A 23,157-nucleotide genomic window follows, 5' to 3' on the forward strand; every position below is an offset into this window, starting at 1 on the left:
AGTGCAGAGCAGGACGCCTCGACGACGAGTGACTCGGCGCTGCCTGCCAGTCGCCGGAGCGCGTGGTGGGTCGCATGGTTTGGTCCACATTGGCTCCATTTCACAGTGGCCCTGTAGCGACTTGGCTCCAGAGGAAGACAAGCATTCTCCCCGTCCATTCATCCCCACTGCCCGGCATGCGTGCGTCACGCCAAGCTGCTACGGTCTCCATTCCATACGTGTCAAGCGGTGTTGTGTTTCTGGGGCATTCCCTCTACTTCCTCCTACTCCTCCTCCACCTCCACCTCCACTTCTTCTCCCCCTCCCCGACCCACAGTGTGGTTTCTCGTCCTCGCTCGGACGTCTGTGTTGTCCCGCCGAGCTGCTGAATGCATGCTCAGCCACCGGAAGCAGAACTCTCTTGGGTTCGGTGTAAAGGGTTACAGCAATGCTGAAACATCTTGGCATTGCCAAATGTATCATTAGCCCAATGTGAGCAAACATTCTACTTGCAGAGCATCTCCTCAGGGAATTCAAGATTTAAGATCTAAGTGAAGTTTAAATATCATAGTTAGCAGCATAACTGTTGGACCCCAAAGTTACATCCACAGGTACAAACGTATGCCTGACGGGTTGCTTGGAATTAATGAATGTCTAGCTGTGTAGCTATCAGATTATTCTATTGAGCAGTCTTCTGTTCAGCATCTCAAATTTTATTTCAACATATGAGGGTTCAGAGCTCAATGGTATCAATGAAATAAAGCGTCACACTCGGGTTCGCAGGAATAATCTTTGATGTAAGTTCAAACAGTATGCCGAATACAGTAGAACAGAGCATGTACTTTAACGGTATTGATTTAGCATAAAAGAGCCTTTCTATATCCAATACAAACAGCCTCACATGGACTTGGTTCTCAGTTCCGCTGCCATCGGCCACAACCCGACTCTACGCAGCGTCACGCAATACCCAGACATCCACTCACGCAAGGTCAGCCCCCGAGAGGGAAAGAGAGAGAGAGAGAGAGAGAGAGAGATGTTGGGCGGAACCTTGGTCCAGACCCCCACCCCCTAAGGCCATACCCGGGACCCAGTCGGGACAGGCTATCCCAGGCTTGATGTGCTCCGGTCCACTCCATTATGGCGCGGGGGATCGGGGGCCTAAGGTTAACTGAACAGACCTATTGTGTGTTGGGGTGAATTGGTAGCCTGGTTAAGGTTACCAGTAGGAGATTGGACAATGTGAACGGAATGGGAGATGGGAAGCGGGCAGGTCAAGGCCAAAGGCTGGATGGCCATAGAGGGGGGGGGGGGGGGGGGGTATTAGTGTAAGATTGCGGCCCCTTCGTAGGGTTGGCTGGGTGGGGATAAGGTGACCACCACAAGTGAGCCCAATCTTGGATCTCCAGACCAGGACCTTCTTTGTGGGGTGTCAGGCTTGAAGGGTTCTACAGAAATCCTCCGGTGATGCTGGAGAACTCATCCATGCAGTTCCCACGCACCCACATCAGCGATACACTTCCTGCCCTGAACCCCACAGCGCTTGATCACACGCCGTCACACCTCATGGCAGCATGCGCACTCAAACGAGTCCACTTAGTCCGGTTGCCAGTTTGAGCGATTTGTGTGGTCAAGGGTTATCAAATTTATCGCCAGGTCGTGTATGGGGAGGGTTTTGTTAATAGCAGGGTAAAGAGACACTAATTACGTTCAGAGCCTCATAATTGCGATCGGTTTTTAAATAGTGATCCCATAGGGCAGTAAGGAGTCGCCTGATATCCATATGAGACCGAAGGACACTGCCTACTCATATCGATTTATAGTTTGTTTGATGGAGCATTTCTAAGGCCACTTTTATTTTAAAGGGGCTGTATAGGAAACGAATGGACTAGGACTAATGATTCGTAGCCAGGACGGCATGATGCGCAGACATTTACTGGGATCATAATGTTATGAACAGAGCTGATTTTGATAAGGAAATAAAGAAATTGAGATTGCTAGGATTTCAGGATCTTTTCTAGGATTTTTTTAGTTCACATTGAGGTCCCCTGGCTATTATAGGTAACCCCCCCCCCCCCCACACACACACACACACACACACACACACACCAGCTCCTACCATAAAGCCTCAGTCAAGCAAGAAAGAAAAGGTGTGCCATGCCAACAGTGGCTTTGACCAGACTGGGGCCGTTACACATTCTCATCACCTTCCGCACCCTTACAGTGGAAGTGTGAAGACCTGTGCAAGGGTCTGGGTCAGGCTTACCTCACCATCGCCAACACGGCCAATACCCGTCCAGACATTCCCAGGAACACTAGACGCAGTGACCACCGTTTAACAAAAATAAAAACCTTTTCTTAGGGGTTGTTTCGTTTTTTGTTTTTTTTGGGATGGGGGGGGGCTGTTGTTTGTTGTTTTGTTCATGGCGTCTTTGTGCGCCTCTCCCTTCGCTAGCTCTTTTACAGGTTGGCTACGCGTATGCGTGCATTTACACAACAAGACATGGCCGCCGCACAATGGCAGCCTCCGCAGAGGGCCCCGGCTCGCTGGTTAATGGGGGCCCCGGGGTGTGCCCTCGGTCCCTCAGCCTTTCACACGTCCGGCTCCCCGGCCTCTCCAGTTACTGCCACTGTCCCTTCACGGCACAATGGCTCACCTGACGTAGGTCTTCTCCTTCCCAGCCCACATCTCCTTGGATCCACCTGAGATTGAAAAACACACATACCCCCCCGCCCGCGCGCGCTCACACACACACACACACACACACACACACACACACACACACAAAGCTGCAGTTATCTCTCCAGGATCGGTGAAATAAAGCGTCTTGTAAATGAGGCTGTTCGTAATTAACAAAAAGAGCACATAGTGAGTCCTAAGTGAGTCATGTTAATGCCGTAACCCAACTCCTCCTCTGGGGACCAGGAAAGCTTCGGGTCTTTTTCAGTCTGTGAGCATCCCCAGGGTGTGACTCCCCTACTTTGGTTCATCTTGAGTGCTCAGGTGCACGGAGACTGTACCCTTGGCTGTGCCGAGTGAAACCCAGTCATAGGGTCTACGGGAAGAGGAAGGAACGCAGGGGACATCCAGGGGGGGCCTCAATCGACGAGAGACCCCACGTAGAACTCCAATGGTACTCTGTCGACAAGCCGTGGTCCCAAACTATCCCCTCTGTTTTTTGCCCAGTTTTTGGGTGCATTCGCTTCAATCCGCATTCATCTTTGGGTGCATTCACCCCAGTAACCCCTCCCCCCCCCCCCCCCCCCGGCCCTCCGTCAGCCCCCCCTCAGACCAATATGCTGTCGTTCTCGGATCTCGGCTTACTTTTCTTCTGTTTTTTCTCTCCGCTTTCATCACATGCTTTTCGGTTGACCCCCCACACCCACTGCATGCCGCCCCAACTCCTCCTCCTCCATCCCTACCTCCCTCTCACTCCAGACTCTCAGCTCAGATTAAGTTGAACACTATCCGCTATCCGAGTTTTCAGCTTACGTCTCTGTTCAGCTGCGCCTTACTGAGCTCCCAACAAGGGCTTTATTTTACCCTCCTTTTTTTCCCCCCAAACTCTCGACTCCTTCTTCTGCTCAAACTCACCGAGCACGGGTCCGGCAGCAAGGAATCCCCTGGTTTGATATCTTTTTATCCACTTTAAACGTTACAACTTGTATTCCTCCCGGCCGGGACGCTCAGGTCTGTTCTTCCCGAAGCAGGGGGGGGTTGCTATCTGACGAGCAGCGTGACTACAGAGGGGCATCCGTGTCTCACACCTCCCTCCTCCCTCCCTCCCTCCCCCCTTTCCCCCCTCCCCCACCACCAGCACATAGACGGCGTTCCCGTCCTTCAGTCACCCCCTCTCCCCGTCTCGAACCCCACCGCTGCCGCCTCGCATCCACGCCGCCAGCCATCCGTGGATGGTCCTCTGCTCTGTGCAGGCAGCCGGCTGAGAGAGCTGAGGTGCTAGATGTCAGTCATCTGAAGCCAGGTGAGTCCCATCCTCTTTCGCCACCACAGACCGCCACTGACCCTTGATTGGTCCTGTGGTTGTAACTACTTATGATTGGAATTGTCTGATGTCGTTAATTGGACACCTGTAATACTACTGCGATGCTGCTGTTTCTCAGGTGGGGAGGCTGTGGAAGTGTGAAGTGCTTTAATACAGTGTAGTGTAGCAGGGTGTATGCCATTAATGCTCTCTACTAGCAGATTCTCTACTAGAGAATTAAACATGGCTATTGACATTTTCAAAACTATTGGTGGAATTTGTTTTATTCTAGATTTAGATTTAGTTTAGATCAACTTAATTGAAAAACTAAATACCAAATACTAAAAATAACTGAAAGTAATATTCTTATTTTGTTCACGTTATTTAAACAGAATTCTTCCCATCATCCTGGGAAGAGAAATGATAACATAACCCTAATGTTAGGAATATCACAACGTTTTGCAGTTTCTGAATGACCTGGGAACACGTGATGATGTGATGTGTGGGTGACACATCACAGGCGTCAAATGTCTGCCAATCCTTCAACAGACAAAAGGAGACATAGGTTTTCCACAAGCCTTATCTAAACTGGCCTGGTTCAAGGCGGGCATAGTGTCAATGCCTATCAGATGAGATGGTGAGCGGTGAAGCTCACAGCTCACCAATGACAATCGTCATAATTGTCCCATCGGCTGATGATGAAGTGTGACGACAGGCTGGTGAAACTACAATGAATCCTCTCTCACCAGGGGCCACTAACACCGGCCCACCTGCAGTTCAACCCAGAGGAAGGGACCCGCACATCCAGTGGAATGTCTATACGTTTCAATAGCATCAAAGGGCTGTTTGAATGCTTTGCTGAAGTGAATACACAAAATAAATTCATTTGGTGATCATGTAACCTGAATTATGATCATATTAAATGAGTTATTAAAAGCTGATACTCACTCCTTTGTTATATTATTATCACATTGGAGCAAAAAAAAATGTTGTGGTTGGTTTTAATTTTTGGATATATGTCATATTATATCCTTTTTAAATTTCAATTTCATAGTTGTACTTATGTAGCCTTGATGACGTCACGTCTCTGAAACACATGACATTGAATTAAGTGAATGATTGATGTCTGAAGTCTGTGCTTTCATTCAACCCAATAATAAAAACTAGCTGCTAAAAGTTATTCTGAACTTTTGTTTAAATATATATGTATTTTTTTTTTTTTTTATTTAAATTGAAAAAATTTATTAGGTGTGTTTTAATTAGTTTAACGAGTACCGGTTAACTCTTCATTTTCAGTGAAGTGCTGAATCCTTCTATCGACAAATAAAACCCTCAAAAAACCCTACGACCCGTAACCAAATGTCAAATTGTACCGGGTCAAGTGAGAGCAGTGCTTAGTGCTATATGGTGAACTCTGATATCTGCCGCCCTGGCAGTACACGCTAGTTTCGCAATTGAAAGCCTGCCAAGCCAGGTACGGAGCAGCCCCATGGGCCCAGCGTTGCGACCTTGGCAACCCAGACCTGGTCACTTAAAGCCATTAGCAGCCCTGTGTTTACGCCCCTCTTCCTTTAGCCAACAAGGCATGGACTGCTCCCAACCAGAAGTGGTAATGAGGTCCTGAGTAACTCCCAGCCTCAGACTGCGAGACGCTGTGAGTGGAGTGGGCCAGGGTCGGGGCGAGCCACAGGGAGCCCACAGCGCACACACACACACACACAGAGGCCCCCGAGTACATCGTTTGTCCGTTAGCATGGGATCCTGAGGCGAACGTGATCCTGACATATTGTTCTGGCAAGCATAATGGGGCCTTTTCAGATCTCCCCCGGGGAGACCTGGGAGCGAGTCTTAAAGAAGTTAGAACATGCCGAGAAAAAAAAGGGAAAAAAAGAGTTTGGTAGGTTCTTTTCTACCATCTGGTTCTTCCACCGGACAAGTGGACAAGCCCAGATTGGTGATGGTGAAAGTTGTTTGTTGACTCCTTCGCCCATACATTGCCGAAGTTAATCTGTTAATTGTCATTCTTCTTTAAGAGTATGGTTGTACCAGTCCTGTTCATTTGTGGGATACGCTATCAGACCTGACCATCTCCTCCTCTTCCTCCTCCATCTCCTCTGCAAACCCGCAGGATGGTCAGCCCAGTAAGTCCAGTGATCGTGCTGCACCTCCTCAGCATCTTTGCACAGACTAGAGGTATGTTCTTCGCCATTCCTGCCCTGTCCAGGAAAATACTCCATTGAGAAGAAGTCAATGCATTGCTCAATGTATCTTCACGTTCTTGACCACTCTTACCTCCACCTCAGCTGGTAATCAGGACATCATGTACCCCTACGGACCGGGCCGAGATCAAGAGACCCCCAAGATGGATGATGGGAGTTCTGCAGAAGTCGTAATGCTCCTCCCGTTCGTTTTCTTCAATGCCCCCTACCGCTCCATTTACGTAAGCCTCACCTCTATTCCATCCTGGGAACTGCTTTGGTTCTGCATTAAGGAACTCATCACATATCACATGGTGTCTATTGGTGATCCTATTCTGTTGCGTGCAGGTCAACAACAATGGTGTGATCTCCTTCAATGTGCAAGTCAGCCAGTTCACCCCGGAAGCCTTTCCCCTGAGTGACAGCAGATCATTCATTGCTCCACTGTGGGCAGACGTGCACAATGGCATTAGAGGGGACGTGTATTACCGCGAGACCATCGAGCCCGAAATACTAGAGCGGGCTACGCAAGACATACGCAAGTACTTTAAAAACATACCGGGCTTTACCGCTGCTTGGGCTTTCATCGCAACTTGGCACCAGGTCACCTTCTATGGAGGCAGCCAGACAACTCCGGTAAATCGACTTGAATTGCGTAAAATGTACATCATGAACTTCTTTCCAATTGATTGATTCAATTGTGTACGCTTAAAAAAAAAAGTTGTTTCGGAGAATAGTTTATTTTAATATTTGAATCCTCCTAAACTTTCTCTCCTCTTCAATTGATTCCTTCTCTTGATCAAGGTAAATACGTTCCAGTGTGTGCTCGTCTCTGATGGCGCATTGTCCTTCTCTATATTCAACTACGGAGAGGTCTTGTGGAGCACAGGGACCGCCAGCGGAGGAGATCCTCTGACCGGATTGGGTGGGACAACAGCACAGGTATTCTGGTCACGATGCCCCCAAAGGGACCACAAAACATGGAGAAGCCTCACAGTGTTGATGAATGAACAGATGATATGACTTCTCCTCTCCAATCCCTCACACCTCTGCCCTATTCAGTCAGGTTTCAATGGAGGAGACATTGGCCATTTCTTCAACCTGCCAGGTTCCCGGTCCAACGACGTTGTGAACATTGAGCAGACAACCAACGTAAATGTGCCGGGGCGTTGGGTCTTCCGGATTGACACTGACTTGATAGATCCTGCAAACGGCTGCAGCTACAATGGCAAGTTTGTAAAAAGAAGGAAGACAGACTTTGATTTGTTTTTCATGGTGTTGAAGAAAATGATTCGATAGGTCAGCAATGGCGTCATATTTAGAGGTACAGAGGTTACTGTATAACTCTTATCACTAGCATTTGAGTAAAAACACAAAATAGGTGCAAGACGCAACTCGACCATGAAATGAACTGATACTGTAGTACTGACGCTTGCTGCTCCTGTCCCATCTCTTCTTCTTCTTCTTCAATCCTCCTCAGGGCGCTTCTACAGGCGGGGGGAGATCTTCTGGCTGTCCGACCAGTGCTCCCTGCGCTGTCGCTGCCTGGACATGGACAACGAAGTTCAGTGTCAGGAGGCACCCTGCGGCCAGCTGGAGACCTGTGAGCAGCAGGAGGGTGCCTTTTACTGCCAGCCCGTCCGCACCAGCACCTGTGTGGTCTTTGGCGACCCGCACTACCACACCTTCGACGGCTTCCTCTACCACTTCCAGGGAACCTGTTCCTACCTGCTGGCGCGGCCATGCTGGGAGATGGTAGGGCTGCCTTATTTCAGCGTGGAGGCCAAGAATGAAAACCGTGGCATGGCCTCTGTCTCTTGGCTCAGAGATGTGACAGTGGAGGTGTACGGGCATCGAGTCACCCTGCCCAAGGGAAGCTTGGGAACTGCTCAGGTGAGGGTAGTCGGTGTATGTTAAAGGTCCCATGACATGCCACCAGGTGTGGTGGGATTAGCCGTTACAAGCCGTTTTGAAAAGCTGCCTCTTCTGACATCACAAGTGGGCATGTCCACCTAGATGTATGATGGATAGATGAGCAACGTTTGCGTACATTCCACTGGGTAGGCTGGTAGACTGCTCTATCAAGCACACATTTAAGTGGACACACTCACTTGTGATGTCAGAAGAGGCAGCTTTTCAAAACGTCTTGTAACAGCTAACCACACTCACACCTGGTGGTATAATATGTCACCTTTAAGGTAATGATGGAGAGTAAGGAATGTCATTAAACTATCATAGGCTAACGTTCATCCATTTTTGCAGGTGGATGGTCTAATGAAGACTTTACCTGTTCAGCTTCAACTCGGTGCCATAAGGGTTTACCAATCTGGAGTTGCAATAGCCTTGGAAACAGACTTTGGCCTTTTGGTTACCTACGATGGCCAACACTATGCCTCCATCTCATTGCCTAGCTCCTACTTCAACAACACTTGTGGCCTGTGCGGTAATTATAACGATGACCCTGCCGATGACCCAGTGTTGCCCGATGGGTCTCTGGCTGAAAGTGTGGTGGAGCTAGGGGGTAGCTGGCGGGCAGATGATACAGACTGGAGGTGTCACGACGGATGTACCCAGAACTGCAGCATGTGTGACCCGACCATAGAGGCCTTTTACTTTCGCTCAGACTACTGTGGGTTGATCAACAAAACAGACGGCCCCTTTAGGGACTGCAGAGCTGTAGTGGATCCCACTGCGTTTGTCTACAGCTGTGTGTATGATCTGTGTAGCAACAGGGATAACATCACCACTCTGTGCCATGCCATCCAGGCCTACTCTATGGCCTGTCAGGCCCTGGGAGTCACTATACGGCCCTGGAGGTCCCGGAACTTCTGTGGTGAGTACTGAATCGGACACATTAACATGAATACCTTCGCTAGAGCAACCTTTAACCAAAGGTCATTTTGTAGGTAGAGGTAACATTGTTTGCTTAACTATGTTTGCTTATTTTTGCTGTGCATTTGTTGTTACTCTCCAAAGATTGAATGAGATGAGAAAAATGGCCAGGCTTTTTAACCTTTCAACCTTTCAACCTTTTTTGGATCCAACATTTATCTTTCATTGCATTCACTGTTAGCCTTGTCGTGTCCGGAGGATAGCCACTACCAGGTGTGCACCAGCGCCTGTCCGTCGTCCTGCTCGGACCTCACCTCCGCCCTGTACTGTGCCCACCCGTGCACCGAGGGCTGCCAGTGCGACCCGGGCTACGTCCTGAGCGGCAGCCACTGTGTGAATCTCGACGACTGTGGCTGTGAGCACGAGGGTCTCTACTATCCCCGCAACAACACGTTCTGGGCAGGCGCGAGCAGCAAGGCCAGCGAGTGTAAGCAGCGCTGCGTCTGCGGCCCCGCGGGGGAGGTGTCCTGCTTCAACGACTCGTGCCGCGAAGGGGAGGTGTGCGCGGCGGAGGTGGGCCGGCTGGGCTGCTACCCTCTGAGGGAGGGGACGTGCTCGGTCGCCCAGAACACGGTGACGTCGTCGTTCGACGGCGTCTCCATGTCCTTCCCGGACGACAGCTCCTACTACCTGCTGAAGCTGTGCGGCCCGGCACCCCGCAACGTTTCCAACGTGGAGGTGAAGATCGGCAGGAAGTTGGTGAACAAAGGCCCAACTTGGATGAGGCCTGTGGTGGTCCGGTTGGCAAACCTGGAAGCCCAGATAGGCGGGACCGATTTTGACATAGTGAAGGTTTGTTATTCGTTCTTTCACCAGGATAACCGGCCATAACTTGTCGGATGAAGACCCAACCCATGCCATTTGAGAGAAAAGATAATTATATTTAATCCTATTTAATATTGTTTTCTTCACCTTCTTGTATCCCAGGTGAATGCTGAAGTGGTGCCCCTCCCGTACGTGCATCCACTGGAGATCATGTTTATCTACAAAGCCCCGGGCAACGTCACGGTGGTGGAGTGCAACGGCGTGATCCGGGTGCAGTACAACCGGCAGGGCTTCCTCAACATCTCCCTCTCCACCGTCTTCTACAACGCCACCTGTGGCCTCTGCGGGGTCTTCAACCGCAACGCGTCCGACGACCTCCGCCTGCCCAACGGCCGCCTGGCCGAGTCCAGCGAGCAGTTCACCGAGGGCTGGCGCGCCATCGCCGACGACCTCACCTGCAACGGTGACTGCGACGACCTCTACCGCATGTGCACGGACCTCCGCGTCTACCAGAGCCCCTACATGTGCGGCAGCATCAACGACCCGGGGAACAGCTCCTTCCTGGCGTGCCACGACGCGATCAACCCCTCGCCGTTCTTCCGGAACTGTCTGTACAACATGTGCGTGAAGGAGGGCAACCGCTCGGCCCTGTGCTCCTCGCTGCAGGCCTACGCCTCGGCCTGTCAGGACGCCCAGGTGGGCCTGGCGTCCTGGCGAAGCGCCACCAACTGCCGTAAGTAGACGCGCGGCGTTAAGTGCTGCGTTAAGTGTTATGTGCTGGTAAGGGCTTCAGGGACCATAAACGGTTACAGGATTAACAGTTGTTTCTTTTTGCTACCTTTTTTTCTTCCTTCTCTATGACTGGGAGCAGCGCTGCCTTGTCCGGACCACGGCCACTTTGACGAGTGCACCAACGCCTGCCCTTTGACCTGCGACAACCTGGACGAGCCCAGGCGGCCGTGCCCGCTGCCGTGCCAGGAGGGCTGCCAGTGCGAGGAAGGCTACGCCCTCCGCGACGGGCTCTGCGTGGCCCGCAGCGACTGCGGCTGCAAGAGCCACGGGCGCAAGCTGGCCACCAACCAGACCTTCTGGAGGGACAGGGAGTGCCTGGAGCGCTGCTACTGCAACGGCTCCGACAACAGCGTGTACTGCCAGACGGGGCCCTGTCACGCCGAGGAGTACTGCGAGGAGAACGGCGGCCTCTACTTCTGCCAGCCGCGCACCGAGGCCCTGTGCGCCGCCGCGGGCTACGGCCACTTCCTGCCGTTCGGCGGCGTGCCGTTCGAGCTGCAGAGCTCCTGCACCCTGCAGCTGGCCACGACCAACTGCAGGGGGGACGAGGAGGCGGGCCAGCTGATCGCGGGGGGGACCTCAAACACCTTCCCGCCCTTCAAAATGGCGGCCCGCAACGAGGAGCGTGACACGGGCCAGGCCATATGGGTCAGGGGGTTCGTGCTGGAGGTCTACGGCTACGAGATCGAAGTGTCGCGAAGCTACAAAAACACGGTCACGGTGAGTGAGACTTCATGGTTGTGTCTTTTTTTCGTCCTCTTCTCTCTCTTCGTCCTCTTCTCCCTCTTCTCAGAAAGTCCCGAGTGTATGGGTTAGAGGTGGTCAACTTCATACCGGTGGTGAATATTATTCCACTCTCCATTGGGATCTTTGACCCATATTTAATGTGAATTAAAAGATAATTACTGCACGACCTGTGAAGGTCATAGTTTTTGTATTAGTGAGGCGTATTTCTAATCAAGCCGATAGAATAACCAGGCAGAGGGTGAATTCTTCTTTGATTGGCTCAAGGCGGATCTTATTTCAATCTTTTAACGTGCTGGATTTGGCTCAGAGAAAAACGCCCGACCCCTGAGCGACATTTGGAATGGGTTCACAAACTGACTGAAAAGATCTGAAGAGAGCCAGAATTTGCACATAATCCAACATACACACCAGCACACACACAAACACTCACACACACGTCCCACTACACACCAACAGGTGCTTCACACCCAAACCGAACCCACCTACACACACACACATACAAACCTACAAGGCAGGCTGAGACACAACTGTGGGCATTTGTATCAATGACCAAAAAATATTTACAATTCTTTCTTTCTCTTCAAATTGAAGTTTGTTTTATTGGAATGACTAACCTTGCTCAAGAAAAACTCAAACAGTAATTATTATTAATTTTTCATCAAAAAGTTATTAAAATTCATCATAGCAAATCGGGACAAAACAAAGTATGTTCATAATAATCTCTCTATACCAATCCCTCTCTTGTGTCCATCGGCGCGACACACTAGCAAAAAAAGACCCCCACAATCAACAATGACCTGATGAACTAAAGCCATAGAACCACACACAAATGATGCATACTCTCCCTGCGGCCAGGTGAACAAGGAGCGCCTCTATCTTCCCCTGAAGTTGGGCTCGGGGAAAATCACCGTGGTCACGCTGGGCATGCTGCTCATCCTGGAGTCCGACTTCGGCCTGAAGGTGGTCTTCGACTGGAACACCCTCCTGCTGCTCAGCCTGCCCCACGCCATCTACAACACCACCTGCGGCATCTGCCAGGGCCTGCCCCCGTCCCCGCCCGTCCTCTCCAGCACGGCCGACTGGGGCATGGCGTGGGCCGAGAGGGACACCTTCTGCCAGGTGGGCTGCGGGGACTCCTGCCCCCGCTGCGGCCTGGGGGAGAAGAGCCACGGCAGCGACGACGCGCCCGCCGTGTCGGAGGGCTACGACGGCGGCGTCACGGCCGACCCGGGGGCGGCGGAGGGGGGGGAGGGCGTGGAGCGCAACATGGGCATGCGCTTCCACATCGGGGACGGGCTGTACGTGTTCGTGGAGCCCGAGGCGGTGAGGCTCTGCGGCCTGATCGTGGACCGCGCCGGCGTGTTCGCCAGCTGCCACAGCAAGGTGCCGCCGGCGTTCTTCTACCAGAGCTGCCTGCAGGACACGTGTCTGGACCAGGGCGCCCCCGAGACCATATGCAACTGGCTGCAGATCTACGCCAGCACCTGCCAGACGCAAGGCGTGCCCATCGGGGGATGGAGGTCCAACACCCCCTGCGGTGAGGCCCGGCACAGCGCTGTGTCTTGTGATCTCGATTTCTAAAGGTGTCGCTGCAATGATTGTGTATCGCTTTGGGTTCGTGGTGACATAAATCAGAAATAGATAAAGAAGTGGGCATGCTGACGTTAATGTTTGTTTGTTCATATTGGCTGCCTTGTTGAAAGTTTTCATCGTTTTATACTTGGTCAAATTAATAATTGATTGATAAATCCAAGATAAATATCGAAAAGGATGAGCCTCTGCGATTCGCACACAAAAAGCTCCAGGAAAACGAGTGGAAAATGATCTAGCCGCCATACCAAACAATCCACCTCTTCAAGAGGTTTTCAGTAGTGCAAACTGTCGCCTGCTCCTCCCAGTGCTGCGCTGCCCGCCCAACAGCCACTACTCCAGCTGCATGTCGGTGTGTCCGCCGCAGTGCGCCCCGGCACGTGGCCAGAGGGACTGCAACCAGGACTGCGTGGAGGGCTGCTTGTGCGACCAGGGCTACGTCCTCAACGGCAAGAGCTGCCTCCTGCCCCAGAACTGTGGCTGCTACACGGACGGCAAGTACTACGAGGTTAGTTTACCCTCGCCTCGGCTGAACCGAGCGGGATTAAGCAACTAAATGCATGACTGTGTGTCACCCAGGTGGGTAAATATTAAAGCGATACATGGGGTGTTGCTGTGAAGGTGGTTATGCTGGTTTTTCATCAGCTCCAAAACCATGTGTCACATTTCTACTGCAGCTAATTATCTCATGACAACACATACATATATAATATACATATATATATATATATATATATATATATATATATGTATTATTTATATTTATATATTTAAGAACTACAATGTTTCTCGTGAATGTAACACAATACCACACCCATCCACAAGAAAATAACATAAAACTGAAAGTTGACATAAAACTGTAGCTATGACTCAAGCCACTAGAGGCTGCTGATGGGAATTCTTACATAGTGCAGGTTTAACTATTATGTTCTAGCTATGTGTTAATTAAATACAAATACATTGTAAATTGTACAATACAAAATAATTACAATCTCTACATCACTCACTATTTAATCTAATTCTATCTAACAGATTGATATATTTCATCTTCATTGGTATGCTGTCGTGTAAAATAAACATTATTGGCAAATCAAGCAACAGTAGTGTTTAGTAATCTCCAAACTCCCGAGAGGAGAGTATGGAGTATTTTCATCATTATTAAAAAAATGAATCCAACTGGTTCCCCCCCCCCTCCCCCCCCCCCCCCCCCCCAGCCCAAGCAGCTGTTCTGGAACAGCGACTGCACCAAGCGCTGCCAGTGCATCGGCCGCAACCTCATCCAGTGCGACCCGCGGCGCTGCAAGGCGGAGGAGGAGTGCACCCTGCGCTACGGCGTGCGCGGCTGCTTCGCCCGCCGCTCCCAGCACTGCGTGGCGTCCGGCGGCGGCGTCTTCCGCACCTTCGACGGCGCCTCGCTGCGTCTGCCCGCCTCCTGCTCCTTCGTCCTGTCCACCAACTGCCGCAAGCTGCCCGACCTCTCCTTCCAGCTCATCGCCAACTTCGACAAGTGGAGCACGCCCAACCTCACCACCATCTCCCACGTCTACCTGTACATCAACGAGGAGAACATACTCATCTCCGGCAGCCTGGTCAAGGTGAGGGACCACGGGGGGGGTGGGGGGGGGGGGGGGTTCTCTCAGGCAGGAGGATGCTGCGCCGGAGGGGTGTAGGTCTTCTGGAGGGGTGTAGGTCTTCTGGAGGGGTGTAGGTCTTATGGAGGGGTGTAGGTCTTATGGAGGGGTGTAGGTCTTATGGAGGGGTGTAGGTCTTCTGGAGGGGTGTAGGTCTTCTGGAGGGGTGTAGGTCTTATGGAGGGGTGTAGGTCTTCTGGAGGGGTGTAGGTCTTATGGAGGGGTGTGGGTCTTCTGGAGGGGGGCCTGTATACGCTTCCTTGATCTGCCCCTTCCAGTAGAAGACTAACCCTAACTGACCCCCTGACTTGTTGGTCCTGATGCTTTTCATTATAATATGGATGGATGGATGCCTGGATGGATGGATGGATGTATGGACGGATGGATGTAGGTTCGGTAGGTAGATAGGTAGGCATGTATTTATGTATGTATGTCTGTATTTATGTATGTATGTGTATGTATGTATTTATGTATGTATGTCTGTATTTATGTATGTATGTGTATGTATGTATGTATGTCTGTATTTATGTATGTATGTATGTATGTATGTATGTCTGTATGTATGAATGCAATCCATAAAATGCCTTAAGAAGTGAGCAGAAGTGAGCCTTCTTTGAGTACAGCCTCATGGTTGTAACGGCCACGTTGCTGTTGTCCACCAGGTGAACGGCACACCGGTGTCAGTGCCATTCGTCACAGGGCTGATGACCCGCCTGTCCACGTCCGAGGGCTTCCTGGTCATAGACACGCCCCAGGACATCCAGATACGCTACAACCGCTTCAACACCCTCAGCATCACCATGGGCCAGCGGCTGCAGAACAAGGTGTGTGGACTGTGCGGGAACTTCAACGGAGACCCCAGCGACGACTACATCACCTCCAGGGGCAAGCCCGCGGTCAGCGCTCTGGAGCTGGCCCAGAGCTGGAAGACCAACGGCATGCAGAACAGGTGAGCATCTCCTCCCAAGCCACCTCCGAAAGAACACACCGAGTGGGAAAGATGATAGGGCTATCTCTGCATACGACACATTAGTGAGTTTATCAACCTCTCAAGGCTAAACAGCCATTCCAAGATTAAAACAGGCAGACCTTGCCAACTTGGTATTCTGTGCAGCTCAGGAAAACGACGGCCTCTGATACGGTGCAGCGATGTTATTATAGTGTGGGAACGATTAAATCAGACCAAGGTCCAGAGCCCACTGGGAGTCCTTGTTTCTCATAGATATAAGGCCAATGTTCACTTTGGTTTTCCACTTTCTCAATGTTCATTGCCTTTGGGATAAGTTCATTTTTTCTTCAGCAAGGTGGAGCATGAAAATCCAATTCAAACTGCACTTTTTTTTTTAAATATATCGATTACATTCAGTAAACCTAATCAGCGATAAAACCCGGATCCCCCCACCTCCCCTCCTCTGTGTCCACAGCTGCGACGAGACCCAGTACGTGGCGCTGGCCCAGTCCTGTGACAACACCGCCGTGCTCAGCCTCCAGGGCGAGGACGGCTGCCAGAAGCTCAACCAGATGAAGGGCTTCTTCCAGCCCTGCCATGGCCTGCTGGACCCCCGGCCCTTCTTCGAGTCCTGCTACCTGGACGGCTGCTACAACCACCGCAAGGCCCAGGTCTGCGGCTCGCTGGCGGCCTACGCCGAGGCCTGCCGCGCCATGGGCACGCTCACCACCAAGTGGATCGCCCAGGAGAACTGCTGTAAGGGCCCTGCCAGGCGCCAGCCTGCCCCCCCCCCCCCCCCCCCCCCCCGCCCCCGCCCGCCCCCACCCCTTCCTCTTCCTTCTAGTGGTGAACAAGCTAGAGTAGTGAGCCTAGCCTAGCCTAGCCTGCACGTTAAAGTCAGTTCTAGAAATTGGTTATATGTGAGCGGTATCTGACGTGAGGGGTGAAGGCCATCCAGTGTAGGCTAGATCCAACTCGATTTGTGATTGTTTTATGATTTTTTTTTAGGATTTTTGATTGTTTTATGATTTTTTATGATTCCTGAATGTTTTTTTCCATGACTGTATAGGTACAGTAGCCTTAGTGGTAGACCACTGGACACACGTGATGGCCATCTGATCCACTTTGGTTGAGACTTTCAATGTTAAGGTGTTAGCAAGACACCCAACCGCTTTCCTCTATCATGGTCATGTTACACATATGTCATCGTCAACAGTGTACAACCTGTGTGAAGATGTGAGGGAGAGGACATACAGAATACTTTGTGTGCATGTTGTGTATATATAAAGACAGCATCAATTCAATAGATATTTGTATATCTGTATATTCATGGTATTAATACTAACATTATTTTAATCTGTTTCTATCGAATGAAGTCTTGGGCTAGCCAAAATGCTACTGCAACGGTGAATGTGCCTTGAGTCTGACAGCTAACATGGTTGCGTGGACCTGTCTTTAGCAGAATGGATCTATGACCCCTGTGCAGGAGAGATCTGCACAAACAATACGTGTGAGCAAGAGAACGGCGGGGACCTCTGCGGCTGCCCGGAGCTACCCAGCAGCCCCAGCGGTGAGTCACATGACACTGAGCAGGAAACTTTATCAAGATAAGATGAACTCAACTTAGTGTTAGACAAGCTTCTAGTATACATACAAGTTGGTCGATACAAGTGTTTCTGTTCACTCATATGCATTTTATCAGACCGGTTGAGTCTTAATCGTCTTCATTGTCTTTGGTTTGGATTTGGTCTTCTCCCCCAAGGTGACGATGACATCATCCAGGCGGAGGTGACCTGCAAGCACGCGCAGATGGAGGTGTCCATCTCCAAGTGCAAGCTCTTCCAGCTGGGCTTCGAGAGGGAGGACGTGCGCATCAATGACCAGCACTGCCCCGGCATCGAGGGAGAGGACTTCATCTCCTTCCGGATCAACAACACCAAGGCTCACTGTGGCTCCATCGTGCAGGTAAACCCAGACTGATTTTTTCAATGACTGACGTAGTAACACCCGCATTTTAGGCACACGAAGAAATTTGTAAGTTTGTTCATACATTCACATACTCTCATACATCTCATATCAGTATTCATTTATCCTGGGGAAAACAAAAAATTGATAAACAGAATGTAATTTATTTAATACACTGAAATGAAACACTGTACATACTGTATATACATACATTAAAGCTGAAAATAGATTTGAAGAACATTAATAAAAAATAATAATAATAAAGATTATACACATTCAGTGACGGACTGGACGGTCTGGCATTTGGGCAGATGCCAGAAGGGCCGCGGCTTCTCGTGGGCCGCTTGGCTTCTCGTGGGCCGTTTGGGCCGGCCAATCACGGAGCGGCATGCTTGATGGGATCGCGCGGCCCCACCGTCGCGACGGCGGCCCCCCCCCCCCCCCCCGTCAACAATCGTGTCCGCGCGCAACCAACCCCCCCCACACCCCCCCCCCTGTCAACAATTACACCCGCGGCCGGTTATAATGTGCAAATGCCCGGGCCGTTTTTTGCTCCCAGTCCGTCACTGTACACATTTGAACAATTAAATACAAAAACACATTGAGACACATTTATCTATGTATGGACAATATATTTTTTCATCATCTTTAAATTTTTACTTTTTACTTACTTTTACTTACTACTGCACACACACTGTAAGTGAATCCTTTTTTCAAGGTGTGTGTGTATATATATAGATGTTTGTTCTTTTCTTTTTCCGTCCCTAACCCTAACCCTTTTTTCCTTCCTGATGGGCTCCTCACCCTGGCAGTCCAACGGCACGCACATCATGTACAAGAACACGGTGTGGATCGAGAGCGTGAACAACACGGGCAACGTCATCACCAGGGACCGCACCATCAACGTGGAGTTCTCCTGCGCCTACGAGCTGGACCTCAAGATCTCCCTGGAGACAGTGCTGAAGCCCATGCTCAGGTGAGACAGAATGGCCTCAACACCGACCCTCTATGTCCAGTGGTTCTGGACCGGTGACCTCAGGTGAACCACTCAATGGTCATCAAGACCAAATGCACACAGTAAACAATAGAGGAATACACATGCAGTGGATGACCAAAAAAGGGCCAGCGCCCCCTTTACACACAATCATTAACGCAGGAAGTAGAAAACAGTGGAAAGATAAGGACTTGAGCGCTCAGTGTGTTTGTTTAGCAAACACAAGTTAACACAAAACATCAATGGAAAACGCATCAATTGAAAACATGTGTTGGAATGAACAAAGAAACTATTTTGAAATAGTGAAAAGCCATAATACTATAGCTATGGTCTATATTTATAATGTATTTATTTTCATCTATAAATCCCATACTCCTATAGTATATAGGAGTATCCTTGTGTACCACCGGTGGTGTGCATACCACAGGTTGACAACACTGAACTATGCAAAAGCTCACTTGCCCCATTGAAGAACAGCTTGTTTACTTTAGTTAAACATTCAAAGTAATTAGGTGTTATTGAATTGATCGACAGCATTGCAGCAACACCACCGGTGGAAAAGACAGGGAATCACCTTTTATCACCACCGATCAATGAAAACATATTCAATTGTATTGATTTCTGATTTGAGCTACAAGAGCTTGAGAACTAGATTGCTTGATTTATTTTCCCATAGAAAGCAGAATAAGTATTAATCAGTGACGCACTAAGGAGGAGAGTGTTGCTAGCTGTGTGTAACACAGCCTGATCTCCATTCGCCAAATTAGCGAAGAATTTTGCAAAAAAAAAACGTGCCACTAAATGAAACCACCCCCACGACGCTCAACATCTCTTCTCTCTATCCCCCCGCCTCCCCACCCCGCGACAGCGTGATCAACCTCACGCTGCCCACCCAAGAGGGCAACTTCATCACCAAGATGGCGCTGTACAAGAACGGCTCGTACCGGCAGCCCTACAGGGAGGGCGAGGTGGTGCTGAGCACGCGGGACAACCTCTTCGTGGGCGTGTTCGTGGAGGGCGCCGACGAGAACCAGCTGATCCTCATCGTCAACATGTGCTGGGCCACGCCGTCGCGCTACAGCAGCGACCGGCTGCGCTACATCATCATAGAGCGGGGGTAACATTCCCTCCATTCAGTGTCATCATGGGATTGCACTTTCTGCTCCATAGGAATGTGGGGTGTGTATAGTCAGCCAAAAGGAATGTGGGGGACACGTATTCTGTGTGTAGGCATGCTGTGCCGCCGGAAGGTGAGGTGTTTGTTATGGGGCTTGTGTATCAGAATGCATCATGGGATTCTAAATGGGAGGACTCAAGTGAGTTGGAGTACTGTCAAATCCTAAATGAACGTGAATATAATGTAACCTAGGCTAATGATTTGTTTGCCACATCTCGCCTGGAAAATACTGGCAGTTTTAAACACAACATTGTCTTCCCATGAAGATCCATTATTTCACTTAATCTCTTAAACAATTATTCATCTCCAAACAATTCCCAAAGAACTGACCACCAACCCACCCAATAACTAACATGCCAACGCTCCTATGCTTCCAAAATGGAGGCAGTCATTACGGTGTCACAATCATGGACCTATGGTCACAATGTGCAAAAATGTTTAGTACTTTTCCTCAGTGTATGGGTTTTAGTATGTTTTGTCTGGTGCAGCCTGTGCCCGGAAACTGCAACACAACATGTCCAAGTTAACATGTTACATGTGCATTACATAATGCTTACATGTGTAAATAGCTACCGATAAATAATCCAATTAGAACATTCAGACTGATTTAGGCTGTTGTTCTTGTTGTCGTTTGTTTTAAACAACCGCTCCACCGCGTCTGTCCGTCCGTCCGTCCGTCCGTCCGTCCGTCCAGCTGTCCGAACATCAAGGACAACACCATCGGCATGGCGGAGAACGGCGTGTCGCTCACCTGCCGCTTCCACGTCACCGTGTTCAAGTTCATCGGCGACTACGACGAGGTGCACCTGCACTGCGACGTGTCCCTGTGCGACTCGGAGACCAACGCCTGCAAAGTGGTGAGAGAGCCCGCCTGCTCGTCTGGTACGAGTGGGTCTGCTCCCAGCTCTCTGGAGCCCCGGGGGGGGGGGTGTGGATGATGGATGACGATGACGGATGAGTTGTGGTGGTGGTTGTTATCAAAGGTTTTTTTTTTTATTGTTCATTTTTTTGTTTGTTTTTCACGACTGTGTGTGCAGAACTGCCCGCACACCAGGAGAATGTACTCGGAGGACAGTCAACATGCGGAGCACATACTGTCTGTAGGGCCAATCAGAAGAAGAGGTAGGCACTCTTCTGTGTGTGTGTGTGTGTGTGTGTGTGTGTGTGTGCGTGTGTGTGTGTGTGTGTGTGTGTGTGTGTGTGTGTGTGTTTGTGTGTGTCAATGTTCACTGATGTGGACACCATTACCTGTATCACAATTGTTCAGCTACAAGCAGGGTTAAACCAGGTCTTAGGACTTTCACTTTGTTGGAGTTGGAGATTCTACACTTGAGCCCTTTCTCAAGCAGCATTCTTGTGTGTACCTGTGTTCTTCTTTATGCTATCATAACAATGGTTACCAATAATAGAGTGGTCTGTCCTGGTGAATAACTATTGCCTCACATTTTAACACCCCTGCCAGAACCCTTTGTGTCATCACTTTGACCATTGCACTATTCTCAGCCTATGGGGAACATCTACTGTAATACCCAGTGTTAGTGTTGTCTTGTTTTGTATCTGGTTACTTGGCTACTGAAGTGATACACAGTGTTGACAGTGCTGGGTCGTTTGCTTATAATAGCATCTGGTGGTGATGTTATTAAACGGTGACACATCGTGGCAAAGAACATCTCTGGCACACACTCACTGTTCCTGTAGCGTGTAGGCCTTGAGCTAAGGGTGATTCTCAAAGGTTGTCTGAAGCCTTTGGTTTTTGACCCCCAGAGTCGGACTGGTGTGAATTCAACAACGGGGGTTGTGAGCAGATCTGCAGCAGTAAGACGTCTGGGCCGGTGTGCAGTTGTGTGACCGGGATGTTGCAGAGAGATGGAAAAAGCTGCCGAGGTAATCCCACAAATAAACACACACAAGCACATTTACTGTATATACACTAGCACGCACATAAACACACACACACACACACACACACACACACATATATACACATACATAAGAAATGTACACAAATGTACATTATATTCACACACAAATGCACACACAAACACACATTTATAGTAAAAACATGCACCCGCAGACACATTTACAATATACGATCACACACACCCACATTAACAGTATGGGCGCCTACACACACAAACGCACACACACACACACACACACACACACACACACATTTACTGTGTACACAGTCACACGCACTCGTACACACATTTACAGTATAGTATACACATACACGCACATGTTGACAATACACAGACACGCGGTACACGCATACTCATGTGCTTGTTAAGGCAATACCGCAGTATGTATGAGTTTTTTTATCTTATCTATTTCAGTCGTGAACTCGAGTCCCAGGCTTCGAGCCCAGGCTCTTCCTGTGGGCGTCACTGTCTTGGTCGCCTGGCTCCTGGCTCACATGCACACTGTACTCACCTGCTAACCCAGCTGTAAACACCGTGAAAGACTTGAAGAAACGCAACCAAATAAGTCCAGCTTGGACTTCCCCAGCCAGTAGACCAGACGTTGGCCAATCACACGATCAAAGACATTTCAAATTCAACCCTTCTGAATGTATTATGGTATTCAATTGGAATAAACCCAGATTCACATTTCGAAAATATAATTCAAATACTAACAATTTTAATAATTTAAATACATCCAAAGAAATATAGGGTATTTTGTTTTGAAAAAAACGAATATTACAACAGAGCTTTCACAATAGCCCAAAAAACAACACTTTTTATAAGGAGGCACATCATTGTGATCATAGTCCCTGCATTATCTTGTCCGAGGGTATTTGATGAATAAACTGGCTATAAATGCATCATAGGTAATGTAATGTGTATTCAAATTATATGCTCTGTTCTAGCATAGCTGCCAGGGTGAGCATTCTTCTCTTTAAATATGCAAACAACTAGTTGGAAATACATTTGTTTTTGTCTCGCAATCATTTTAATACTTCCGCTCAATTTTCAACAAACAGTTACGCTACGCTAGTGTTTTCGTTGCAGGTATTTTCTAGCAATAACGCCATTAACACTAATCACTGGCCGGCAACCAAGTTATTATCTGCTCAATAAAGTGGCCATGAAATGTAATGTAAGAAATGATAAAAAGGTGATAAATAGAGTATGTGTTGATTTTATATGGATACCTGGGCATGAGTGCCAGCAAATGTTCTCTATTTCGCAATAAGGTAACATGTCAATGTCTGAATGTAAACACTGAACAAATGCTACAATAAGTGACAGAACAACATGTTTGTTGCATGTTGAAAGTGAAAACTGCCAAACTTCCGAAATATTTTCTCATTTCCAGGCTCCTGTTGCTGCCTAACATGTAGAAATGTACAGTCCTCAGTTGGTGGTACTTGTATGATTTTGATAAACAGTAATTTAAGAAAAACTCAAGTTTTATAATGTGCCCAAATAAAAATAAAAAGTGCCCTTGTTATTTTTGTTTTTTTGACAAGTTACCTTAATAAATGAAAACTTAAAA

At 49.3% G+C, this 23,157-nt stretch overlaps 1 protein-coding gene across 1 annotated transcript; it reads left to right on the plus strand.

Moving 5' to 3' along the window:
* Positions 1-6,088: 6,088 nt before the first annotated feature.
* Positions 6,089-22,099, plus strand: tecta (tectorin alpha; the record flags this gene model as incomplete). Its single annotated transcript, XM_084474264.1, has 23 exons — positions 6,089-6,152; positions 6,263-6,399; positions 6,506-6,793; positions 6,962-7,099; positions 7,220-7,385; positions 7,638-8,050; positions 8,420-8,990; positions 9,231-9,841; positions 9,977-10,547; positions 10,686-11,326; positions 12,209-12,890; positions 13,252-13,451; positions 14,158-14,538; positions 15,237-15,523; positions 15,999-16,279; positions 16,983-17,093; positions 17,286-17,488; positions 18,301-18,464; positions 19,351-19,599; positions 20,354-20,516; positions 20,697-20,781; positions 21,424-21,543; positions 21,996-22,099. The coding sequence occupies 23 exons, from the start codon at positions 6,089-6,091 to the stop codon at positions 22,097-22,099; spliced, it is 6,630 nt and encodes a 2,209-aa protein (XP_084330390.1).
* Positions 22,100-23,157: the final 1,058 nt, after the last annotated feature.

This window comes from Micromesistius poutassou (genome assembly GCF_964030765.1).
Source record: "Micromesistius poutassou genome assembly, chromosome: 10".
NCBI lineage: Eukaryota > Metazoa > Chordata > Actinopteri > Gadiformes > Gadidae > Micromesistius > Micromesistius poutassou.